The sequence below is a fragment of the Ruditapes philippinarum genome, unplaced genomic scaffold (assembly GCF_026571515.1).
Source record: "Ruditapes philippinarum isolate M1 unplaced genomic scaffold, ASM2657151v2 ctg1215_1_1_1_1, whole genome shotgun sequence".
In the NCBI taxonomy this organism is placed as follows: domain Eukaryota; kingdom Metazoa; phylum Mollusca; class Bivalvia; order Venerida; family Veneridae; genus Ruditapes; species Ruditapes philippinarum.
Genome location: NW_026863993.1, coordinates 100,547 through 111,166, shown reverse-complemented (window position 1 = coordinate 111,166; position 10,620 = coordinate 100,547). Strand labels below are relative to the sequence as shown.

The window sequence follows — 10,620 nt, the reverse complement described above, 5'->3', positions numbered from 1 at the left end:
TTAGTGGCGGGCATTTAGATTTACCCTTGTCCGTCTGTCGTCCGTCCTTCCGTCTGTCCGTCCGTCCGTCCGTTCACTTTTGTGTCGCATGTAACTCAAAAAGTATTTGACCTAGAGTCATGAAACTTTACAGGAATGTTGATCAGCATGTGTAGTTGTGCACCTGGGTATTTTCATCTGGATATTTTTAGTATTTTCAGAGTTATTGCCCTTGACTTAGTAAAATTTTGCAATTTTCAACTTGTGTCACACGTAACTCAAAAAGTATTTGACCTAGAGTCATGAAACTTTACAGGAATGTTGATCAGCATGTGTTGTTGTGCACCTGGGTATTTTCATCTGGATATTTTTAGTATTTTTAGAGTTATTGCCCTTGACTTAGTAAAATTTTGCAATTTTCAACTTGTGTCGCACGTAACTCAAAAAGTATTTGACCTAGAGTCATGAAACTTTACAGGTATGTTGATCAGCATGTGTAGTTGTGCACCTGGGTATTTTCGTCTGGATATATTTAGTATTTTCAGAGTTATTGCCCTTGACTTAGTAAAATTTTGCAATTTTCAACTTGTGTCACACGTAACTCAAAAAGTATTTGACCTAGAGTCATGAAACTTTACAGGAATATTGATTAGCATGTGTAGTTGTGCACCTGGGTATTTTCGTGTGGATATTTTTAGTATTTTCAGAGTTATTGCCCTTGACTTAGTAAAATTTTGCAATTTTCAACTTGTGTCGCACGTAACTCAAAAAGTATTTGACCTAGAGTCATGAAACTTTACAGGAATATTGATCAGCATGTGTAGTTGTGCACCTGGGTATTTTCGTCTGGATATTTTTAGTATTTTCAGAGTTATTGCCCTTGACTTAGTAAAATTTTGCAATTTTCAACTTGTGTCGCAAGTTACTCAAAAAGGATTTGACATAGTCATTAAACCTTATGGGCAGGTTGCTCAACATATTTAGATTTGCACCTGGGGTTTCGCTTGTGGATTTATCAAGTATTTGTAGAGTTATTTCCCTTGACTTAGTAAAAAGATTGACAGAACAGTGGCGCGGTGGGGGCACCCGTGTCCTATGGACACATTTCTAGTTTTTACATATTTCATAAGACTTTAAATGTTATGGACCAATTAAATTCCAAGCAGGTTTATAAAAGCATTGTTTTCTGGAAAGCGAACACATTTTCACAAAGCCTTGGACGAGCGCCTGGACAAGTATGTGATCAGAGGTAACATTTTTGTTATACCAGTAAGCTTACCTGCTATTTTATAACTCCTTCCCGAAATTATTCAGAGGTTTCTTACAGTATTCTGCATACATATTGTTTGTTACTGCGCATGACCGCCGGAATATAACTAGCAGATGAGGGATTGTCTTTAACGACTGACGCATCAGAATTGTTTTCAGCCAAAAAACAACAACATTTTTTCCTGTTTCGGCGTCATATGACCATAATTGTGTTGTATTGTGCGCCGTTAAACCAAACAAACCAATCTTACTAGCAGAAAAAATGTAGTTACGTCAGTTTCTGTAGCATATCTGGGAGGAATTTTCGGTTTTAACTTAATGACAAATGTTGATTTATTCCTAAAAAAAACAACAAATATGATTTCACTATTGTTATAACATACATTAATGATTGGTCACAATACAAAAGCTTGGGATTAAAAATTCCACTAATCACAAGCACATCATAGACGACGAGTAGTATATCACGTTTCAAAATTTGATTTTTCAAATTATCACTGATAAAGAAAAAGAACACTATAAATGAGGACAGTTTATTCTGATTAAAAGCACAGCATTTTCAAAGCATACAATCATATCAAATTAAAAGTGCAGATTTTAAACACAAAACATTGTTTGCTATTGCAATGCCTTTGAAACATTAACTAAATTGTAAGTTAAAGGGACTCCACTGAGATTTTGACAAAACTGAAAATATTTACTGACATTTGAGTATCATTAGATGTAACGTATGCACAATATTTCAGATAATTCATTTACTACGTTATCTTAATTGTGTAAAATGAACAAAAACTCGAAAGCGTTTAAACGTTTCAATTCAATTCTGTGTATATTTTTTTTCTCTCTTACTTTTTCTATTTAAAGTGACACTATGTCCATCCAATGGTATACAATGCATGAATAGGTGAAAGTTAAAATAAAGCTCCGTTTTGCATAATTCCTTTCAATTTTATTATATAATTAACTTCCCAAGAATGTCAATATAACTCATGTAGCCAACATGGCCAAAGGATTTGCAATGCTCATTTAATAAAGAGAGTTGGGCAATCCATTTATATTTTAGGCATACTTACGAGTATATCTTATCTTAAACATTTTCAAGTATCAATTGTTGTTCAATCACAATTAGAACAGCCAATCTGTTTTAAACATGTAGTCAATTCAGTTCAAGTGACATTATGCTCATTTTTTCATTGTCAAATTGACTTTAATTGACTACACATTTCAATAAACTGGTCATTATAATGGTGACCGACCAACACATGATATTTGAAAATGTTTAGGGTGCAAAACACATCTACCTAAATACATAAAAAGACTGTCCCACTTTTTTTTATAAATTGAAAGTTACGGATAATTACACACATTTCACAGGGCCTAGTGAGTTAAGTATCGTTCATATGAACAAAAATATAAAATTGAAAGGAATTATGAGAAAATGTTAACTTATTTTGACTTTCACCTGTTCACTCTATATCTAGCCATGGATGGACATAATGTCACTTTCAGCTTGACACCGAAAACATGAACCCAATGTCACTTTAAATTACCCTTCATTATCTCGCTAAGGATTTCAAATATATTTAGACTTTTGGACCTCAGTGGAGTTCCTTTAGGTATTAATGCTATACATTGGCATTAATAATCAATGCTTTCTCATAAAACAACTAGATCTACTTATATTTTTCTAACAATATTTTAAAACTTTCATTTCATCATATGTTTTTAATAAATCTTAAAATGTTTGAAAATATTTTTTTTTGGTATAGATAATATTACATAATCTTGAAATGTTTGAAAATAATTTGGTAATAATATTGTATTATCTTAAAATGTTAGAAAATAATATTACAATAGCTTTGATATTTTGATTAATACAAATGCTAGTTAATTCAATACAAGCATGCAATTGACTAAATATATGGATAAAACAGCATTTAATGTATAAAGTATATAGGATTCCTGCGCGAATAGCTCAGCGTGGCAGTTTCTTTCTTTTATAAAATTAACATTCAAATAGAGAAAATTTATTCATACATGCTTCATCACTATATTTACATGTACACAATATCATTCATAATAAAAGAAAAGAGAGTAATGTAATCCAAATACGGATTTGCTTAATGAGCGCTCATCATTAACAAGTTGTGTATTATCAATTATAGTGTAAACATTCCCTTTATGAAAATATTAATACAGTTTAAACTACATTATTTAAAAAATTTATGGGATTCGGCAATATAAAAATCACAAAATAATCAATATGTATTTGGACAAGACAATGAGTGAAGGTAATCATGTTAATAAGACTCTATTAAACAACAATCACTTTTATTAGAAGCCACGTCGTCCAAAAGTGACAATATGCCTAACGTAAAATAAAGTTTGGGCTCCATGGCACTTATTATTTAATACAAAATCATACTTTAAACGTACTTTTCAATACATGGATACATATGTTATATTGTCAATATTGTCAACAATCCCTGCAATGTAGTTTGTTTTGTTTTTTTAAAAATTAATAATACATGTGTGTCATAAAAATATGTATGTATATATCGAAAACAACGGGTTAGTGCGTGTACTTATGATTTAAAAAATGCAAGCATAAAATAAGTGAATATAGAAACTTAATCCACTGTAAATATCTCAAGGTATAAGATGTATAATTAACACTTTTTCAAAAGTCATTCAAAACTTTATATTAACAAACTGTCCTATATTCTGGACAAAAATACAAAAAAAGAAATAAAAAGGTTTACCATCTTTTTTGAAAAATATTGACAATTGAAGTATTACTTTTGTATTAGTTTTATACAACAACATCAAAGAATATGTTATCATTACCTGGAGAAAAGGTTTGCTAGTTTCATTTTTTTAGTTATAAAGTACTTATAAAGAACCATAGTTTTTTGTTTAATAACTACAAATAAAACCAATTACAAAATAATGTCTATGAAAAGATTGTGTTGGTTTATTGAGACAAATACTTGTTATTTTACATCAAATAAGAAGAGGATGGGGTTAGAAACTTGTTAGATTTTATGATATAAAATAGGGACATCAAAATATTATTTAATAATAATTATTTATCTTGATACAAATCGAAACATTTGTGAAATACATAAAGCAAGTTTACCATGCCGATTTCAAATTATAATCATTTTTAGTTGTTACCCAATCCAATTTCACACAATTCACAGTAAAATCATGGATAAAAATTTAATTTTTACTTAATTTCAGATTTTATATAAAAAATAAGAAAGAAAAAAAAATCTTGTTAAACAAAAAGAAGAGAAAAAAAGACAAATATCTAGAACAAAAACCTCTTCTGGGATATGAACCCACGCCCTATCGAAACTGTGTCCACACTGAAAATGAATACTCTTCAGAAATGAGATTCTGCATAAGGCATCCAATACCTTAAAGGTACTTGTTGCGAAATGATTATTTTTTCCTTCTTTAGAAAGGGCGAACATGAGCTTTATAAAGTTTAACTAATGCTTTAATAGCCTGTTAGAAGCTTGTCACATGAGGACTTTTACGCTGAATGCATGGTCATTAAAGTAGCAAAATTGAAAACAAAGTGGTCTTTTGACTTCTTTACAAAGTACTACATCACTATGATAACTAATTGCAAAAAGCAACAAAAAATGAGAAGATATAACATGACAACAAAATTAAGAAACGTTGGAAAATGAAAATAAAATCATAACTGAAATTTTCCTGTAACAACTCAACCTGAATTGAATATGGATCATGCAAATGATTGCGACACATTCCGAAAAGTGTTTACATAAAAAGACTCAAATAAAGTTATTATAAAAGACAAGTCATAAAGTCAAAAATAAAGTCAATGTTAGCGTTAAAGTGTAAGAATAAAAATACGAGGATAACAAGTATGAAAATATATAACACATGTATTTATTATTCAAGTTAAATGTATCAAAGCACTAAGATCACTATTTACAGGAAAACATACAAAATAAAATCAGTTTAAAATGTAACTGCGTTCACATTAACAAGTCATTGATGTATTTGGTGTGTAAACTAGCGCAGATTGACATAAAACTAGTTTACATTGCAATCCAGTCCGGTTTATATTATATATTTCGTTATTATGAGTGTTACAAAACTAGTCATATTTTATCTGGTATTTTTTCTTCTTCAAATATTGTAGATTGAACTAGTTTTCAATAGCACGATTCGTATCGTTTACATAACTGAACATGCGAGTTTTTCCTTGACAGATTTACTCAGTTCCGCATAATTAGCTCTTAGCTCTTCTAGTTCTTTCTCCAGATATTGATTTCTTTTTTTTTGCTCTCCGTCAAGTATACGTTTTAATTGATCTTCCATCCGCTTGTTTATTTCATTGTGACTTTCATCTGAAGATTAGTAAACAAAACAGCGTTGTAAAAATGATAAAAAGCACACATGATGTGGGGATGATACTTTGTATTTTCTTTAATTATGTTATCATCCTAAATTCTTTGGAGATTATTGTCTCTGTTAAGATGTTGAAAGGCATTAACTCTGACGGTTAGTTTGACAGAATTATGCTCCTTTTTAACCAAGAAAAAAAATAGCCAAAAAATGTACCAAATTAAGTGGCTATAACTTCGTTATTCATAAATTAATTGTCTTCATACTTGTACACAACAACCATCTGGAATGTTCCTTCAAGTTGGTCAAATTGACCTTGACAATGAGTCATAAATAACATTGACCTTCAAAATCAATTATTGAATTTTACTGTTTTTGGAGTAATTGTCTATAACATTGTCATTTATAAATAGACTGTCTTCATATCTAAATACAACATCCCAAATGACAAGACCTTAAATAAACTCAATTTAAATTTGACCTTGACATAAATGACATTGACCTTGAAGTTTCAATTATTGAATTTTGACTGTTTAAGGTAGAAGAGCAAAGCCTAAAGCTCAGATATTTTGTGTGTAGCATCATCTAATAAAACTCTACAAAAACTCTTCAAATTTTAACACTAGGTCAATATTGGCCTCACCATAGGGGGTCATTGCTCTTTCTTATATGTATATAGTAAAAACTATAAATAAATCATCTTCTGAGATTTGACATAGGCTAGAGGTTAGATATTTGGCATGAAACATTCTGTAGAAGTCCTTTACCAAGATTATTCAAATCATAGTCCTTGCCGCCCGGAGGTCATTGTATTTTATTATGTTACTAATAATTAACACTTAAAACTCTCTTTTGTGAAGATACAAGGCTTAGAGCTTTGATATTTTGTAAATAATATCATTTATAGGTCCTCAAAGTTTGCTAATTTTTGTCAAAATTGGCTCCTACCCGGGTGACATAGGTTTCCAAATATGGAAAAAAAACTTGTTAACACTCTAGAGACTACTGTTTCAGTCCAGATATCATGGAATTTGGTCAGACAGATTGTTATCAGGTTCGAATAAGGGTCACAGCCCAAATTTGGAAAAACCTTGTTAACACACTTGAGGCTACTTTTTAATCCAAATAATTTGGAAATCGGTCAGAAAGCTTGTTTTGTTGATTTCTAGATCAGGTTCGAATAGGTGTCATCTGTGGTCAAAAACAACGTCACGAAACCCAAATATGGAAAAGCCTTGTTAACACAATTGGGGCTACTGTTTCTGTCCATTTTTGTTGGAAATTGGTCAGAAAGGTTGTAATGATGATTCAGATATGGAAAAACTAGTCACACAGACCCAATAAGAAAATATTTTGTAAACACTTTAGGGGATATTGTTCTTGTCCAAATATCCTTGAAATTGATATTTAACCTTCATAATCAGGTGAGCGAAAAATGCCCACTTGTTTTGTAATGTCTTCATATTTCGATATGTCATCATTAATGGCAGGACCTTGATGAAAATCAAACTAATCTTGTCCTGTACGTAATGATCTAGACCTTGAAAGTATAATTTTTGAATATTTGCTCCCTTTTCCTACTTTGTTTTAAGCGTATATGATATGTTTTCATATTTGGACTTAAATACCCTTTTCTTAAAGTTGAGCTGACCTTGAATTTTACTAAGATCAGATTATTGAACTTGAATTGAATACTTTTTTTATTTGTACAATGTTGACTTTTTTATACAAGACAATTTCTTTTAATATGTTTCTTTTTTTCAATAAAAGTCATTCCAAAAGTTATTTCTGTCAAGGACATTGGTGGGGTATGAATCGCGTTCAGCAATAATTCTAGTTTCTGAAGGGACCAACTGCTAACAGGACTAGAGTGAAACGATGAAAAGAATAAAACATTTTAATAATTACTTTCTTTGGTTTTTATATTTTTAGGATATAATATATGAAAAAATAAACGCTACTCGGCATTTAATGCTAGTTATCAAAGAGCATAGTGTAAAGCTAAGCTGTTTGGTGTAAAACAAAATAAGATCACTGTGGTGGGGTCCTAAGTGTAATAGGATCAAAACAAATGGTTCGTACACCCATTATCATATTGAAACCTGAGTCCCATTAAAATAATGCTTGCCTTATCATGATTTACGCTTTGAATTATTAGTTTATTTATTGATGAGGAATTCTAACTACGAAATATAGTACCATATTCGTCTTTGTACTTTTGTCCAGTTGCATCGCGGTACCGTGCCGTCTTTTCATCATTTTTGCTCTTCATAAACTCGTCAAAGCACTGAAAAAGCTGTTACAAACAAAAATTCGTTTGCATGAAAATTTTTAAATGTATCAAAGGTATGAAAAATCAAATATCCATAAAGCAAATTATCAGAGAATAAAACGACTGTTTCTAGAAGAAGTAGGTTATACATGCACTCATTTCTGTGATACTTTATTGGAGTCGTTGCTAGACAGTAAGATTAAAGGAGGTTGGTAGACTAAAGGTTAAAAAACTGCACAATAAAACTTTTGGGAACAGACGTATTGTGAAGAGTTCCTTAATATCTCAAGGTAGAATATAATTTTGATAAAAACAAAAATAACATTTTTACTCCCCCCTTCTACATACTCCTCAATTTTAAGATGAAAAGAAGAAAGTTACCGAACAAAAACAAGATCTGATATATTTTCGCATGTATGTCTGCATGGCGAAGGTTCACCCAAAGTATGTAAAAGAAATAAAAAATATAATTTATAAGAAGCAACTTAGTCTTACAACATCTTTGTCATATAGCTTCTTCGCTTCGAAAAAATCTTGTTTTAGTTTTTCCATGTCAGCTTCATAGTTACTGTGGCTTGTCTTATCTGTCTGGTATCTACTTTTGTTTGATTTTTGCATATCTTCATACATCTTCGACAGTTCCTTCGTACCTTTTTCCATGCATGATTTGTTTATTTTATGTTTCATCATATTTAAATAGGCTTTCATTTCCGCCTGTAAAAATATATAGAAAATAACAGAAGATTTCTGTTATATAAAGATATATAAACTGTACATTTTATTGTCGAATTCAAAATAATTTCCCGTAAAAAATCATCATCTTTGAAGTGTTTATTGTAAAAGCAAATTTCAAATGATGGACAACATAAAAAGAATCCATTAAAATATGTCCATATTATTCTATTATAAATGTCTTTAATATATCAACATGTCATGCAATGAAGACTGCCAAGAGAGCATCAATTTTCTAATCTTTGCATGAAATAAAAGTCGTTACAGCAGAAAAATACGATTTTTTAAAATTATTTCATTTATAGTAAGCCATCGCGCCCTTAGGAGGAGATGTGATTTGTTCAAAACTTTATAACTTCATTTCAAAATTATAATGTGTTTTTTTTTATCAGACTAGCTTCTCAATTGTTTCCTAATGATGCTTATGCTGAGGGACAATACTTGCCAACATCTTTGAGCATACATTGTATATAGAATTTAGGCAATGTTTGGCATATTGGCAAGTATTGAAGTTGCTCACTGTGATCATTTTGTCCTTAATTTTCATTGAATGAAAGATACTGGAAAAATGTAGTGAGTGTTTCTTCTAAAAATATGTATTCAATTTGATAGCTTTAATATGGTAGGGGATTAGGAATCTTTATCTTATAACAGATAATTTAAGAAAAACTAACGGTGTGTTTAGGCTTCAGTGTGCCAATTATTAGTTATATAACCATTAAAGATGTGTTGCATCCAAAGTTTACTTAACAGGCTTTTTGCTTTCTATCTTTAAATATATATATATATATAATATGGCATAAATACTCATCTCTACCTTGGAATTATCTGAGACCTACTTACATTTCTCTCAAGTGTCATTAAATTTCTTTTTAAATTCCATTTAACTAACAATTTATTATTTCAAGTCCATTAATTTATAAAAATTAACTTCACAATGCCATATGGGCTCACAAAATTTAATTGTACGACCAAAGCAATATCAGTGAAACTTTACAGGATTGATCTATAGCTCAAGTCCTTGCGCATATTACATGATTTTTTTTTTTTGGTTGAATGATTTTTTGCGGAATTATTGCCCTTTAAAAAAGGTAAAGGTCTTGTTTATTATAGTGTCACCCCTACTGAACCTTCGACCTCCCGATCCGAAGGCGGAAGCCTTAACCACTAGTTCAGCGGTTTTAATTTTTTTATTATTAAAGTTTGTCTGGACTTCTCTACCTTAAAAAATTATAGTACTAAATTAAATGCAATCTCATTGAAATTTACGGGATTGATTTGTAGCTCAAGCACTTGCGCATACATGTATTACACAGGATTTCTGCGTGAATGGTTTTTGGCAGAGTTATGGCCCTTGATTAAAAAGGTGTTAATAACGTTTGTCGGCAATACTCCTCTTATACCACCAATGTAATTTCCTTGAAACTGTACAGGATGGATATATAGCTAAAGTACTTGCACATTTACCACATGTTTCCACTTGAATGATTTTTGGAAGGCAGAGTTATGGCCTTTTAATAAAAAAACATGTTTTTGTGTTGCCAGCTACTTGTTTGGACTACTCTTCCGGAACTACTGGTGCGTTTTCATACAAAATTTACAAGAATGATCAATACTATGTTAAGTTTTGTTTCTGATCAACATTTTTCGATTTAATGATTATTTTGTCAGAGCAATGTCCCTTTAATGATTTGATTTTTTGTCCGGACTACTTCTCTTTTCTATTTGAAAGACCCTGCCTAAAATGAGATTCATATGTTAATTTACCGTAGGCCACCAGACAATAACACCTAGAAAATTTATTTGTTTTCAACTAGAGTGATTTTTCGGTCTTAAATATCTTTTGATTGATTTGTTAAAATCAAACATCCGTATTGGCAAGTATTAGCATTTTCAAAAATACTTGGAATCGCCGTTCAGCCATGAATATTTTATTTAGTGCCAAATACTTTTATTTTGTGTGGTCAACACATAAAGCTAAC

The 10,620-nt window shown here is 30.7% G+C and overlaps 1 protein-coding gene across 1 annotated transcript; it reads right to left on the bottom strand.

Moving 5' to 3' along the window:
* Window positions 1-1,769: 1,769 nt before the first annotated feature.
* On the bottom strand, window positions 1,770-8,609 carry LOC132724043 (uncharacterized). Its single transcript, XM_060708855.1, has 3 exons — window positions 8,402-8,609; window positions 7,834-7,930; window positions 1,770-5,636 (listed from the first exon to the last, which is right to left on the bottom strand). Exons 1-3 carry the CDS (start codon window positions 8,594-8,596, stop codon window positions 5,464-5,466), a joined length of 465 nt encoding a protein of 154 aa, XP_060564838.1. The 5' UTR covers window positions 8,597-8,609; the 3' UTR covers window positions 1,770-5,463.
* Window positions 8,610-10,620: the final 2,011 nt, after the last annotated feature.